The 1,802-nt window shown below is 45.4% G+C and overlaps 1 protein-coding gene across 1 annotated transcript; it reads left to right on the plus strand.

Annotated features, from left to right (window-relative positions):
- Positions 1 to 424: 424 nt before the first annotated feature.
- On the plus strand, positions 425 to 1,195 carry LOC132545643 (uncharacterized). The gene has a single exon (XM_060209343.1). The coding sequence runs from the start codon at positions 425 to 427 to the stop codon at positions 1,193 to 1,195; it is 771 nt and encodes a 256-aa protein (XP_060065326.1).
- The last annotated feature ends 607 nt before the right edge of the window (positions 1,196 to 1,802 follow it).

Raw genomic sequence — 1,802 nt, forward strand, 5'->3', positions numbered from 1 at the left:
AATGGTTTTGTCGATTGGGTGTTCTCGTCAATGGCTGTGTCGATGGGTGTTCTCGTCAATGGCAGTGTGGATGGGTATTCTCGACAATGGCTGTGTCAATGGGTATTCTCGTCAATGGCTGTGTTAATGGGTATTCTCGTCAATGGCTGTGTCAATGGGTATTCTCGTCAACGGCTATGTCGACGGCTATTCTTGTCAATGGCTGTGTGGATGGGTATTCTCGACAATGGTTGTGTCGATTGGGTGTTATAGTCTATGGCTGTGTGGATGGGTATTCTCGTCAATGGCTGTGTCAATGGGTATTCTCGTCAAAGGCTGTGTCGATGGGTATTCTCGTCAATGGCTGTGTCGATGGCTATACTTGTCAATGGCTGTGTGGATGGGTATTCTCGACAATGGTTGTGTCGATTGGGTGTTATAGTCTATGGCTGTGTCGATGGGTATTCTCGTCAATGGCTGTGTCAATGGGTATTCTCGTCAAAGGCTGTGTCGATGGGTATTCTCGTCAATGGCTGTGTTGATGAGTATTCCCGTCAATGGCTGTGTCGATGGGTATTCTCGTCAATGGCTGTGTCGATGGGTATTCTCGACAATGGCTGTGTCGATGGGTATTCTCGTCAATGGCTGTGTGGATGGGTATTCTCGTCAATGGCTGTGTGGATGGGTATTCTCGACAATGGCTGTGTTGATGGGTATTCTCGACAATGGCTGTGTCGATGGGTGTTCTCGTCAATGGCAGTGTGGATGGGTATTCTCGACAATGGCTGTGTCGATTGGGTGTTATAGTCTATGGCTGTGTCGATGGCTATTCTTGTCAATGGCTGTGTCGATGGGTATTCTCGACAATGGTTGTGTCGATTGGTGTTCTCGTCAATGGCAGTGTGGATGGGTATTCTCGACAATGGCTGTGTCAATGGGTATTCTCGTCAATGGCTGTGTTAATGGGTATTCTCGTCAATGGCTGTGTCAATGGGTATTCTCGTCAACGGCTATGTCGATGGCTATTCTTGTCAATGGCTGTGTGGATGGGTATTCTCGACAATGGTTGTGTCGATTGGGTGTTATAGTCTATGGCTGTGTTGATGAGTATTCCCGTCAATGGCTGTGTGGATGGGTATTCTCGTCAATGGCTGTGTCGATGGGTATTCTCGACAATGGCTGTGTCGATGCGTATTCTCGTCAATGGCTGTGTTGATGGGTATTCCCGTCAATGGCTGTGTGGATGGATATTCTCGACAATGGCTATGTTGATGGGTATTCTCGTCAATGGCTGTGTTAATGGGTATTCCCGTCAATGGCTGTGTGGATGGATATTCTCGACAATGGCTATGTTGATGGGTATTCCCGTCAATGGCTGTGTGGATGGATATTCTCGACAATGGCTATGTTGATGGGTATTCTCGTCAAAAATTTGTAGACAAACTTACTTTAAATAAGAGATGTGTTGACAGTTAGGCTTGTGTTTCCTTTTTATATCGCTTATTGTATACGTTGTCTGTTTTTGTTTTTTTTTCGTCTGCTTAATTTCCTTCATCAGAGAGAGAGAGAGAGAGAGAGAGAGAGAGAGAGAGATTCTGGTGGATGTGTGGAATACACACAGAATCCGTATAAATGGTGGTAGCAGAGGATGTGTAGAGCATCCTGTAACGATTTATAACCTACCACAATAGTTTAGAACAGCCGACTTCAAGTACCCGATTGACGCTGAGTACTCCGACGTAAATCATGAAATGCGACAAAGACAAATATTAGCTGGTGACAATAGACATGGAGGAAACTAATTCGAAACGAATTTTGTGTGA

The sequence above is a fragment of the Ylistrum balloti genome, unplaced genomic scaffold, assembly GCF_031769215.1.
Source record: "Ylistrum balloti isolate Yb309-2 unplaced genomic scaffold, AGI_CSIRO_Ybal_v1 Utg369598, whole genome shotgun sequence".
In the NCBI taxonomy this organism is placed as follows: Eukaryota; Metazoa; Mollusca; class Bivalvia; order Pectinida; family Pectinidae; genus Ylistrum; species Ylistrum balloti.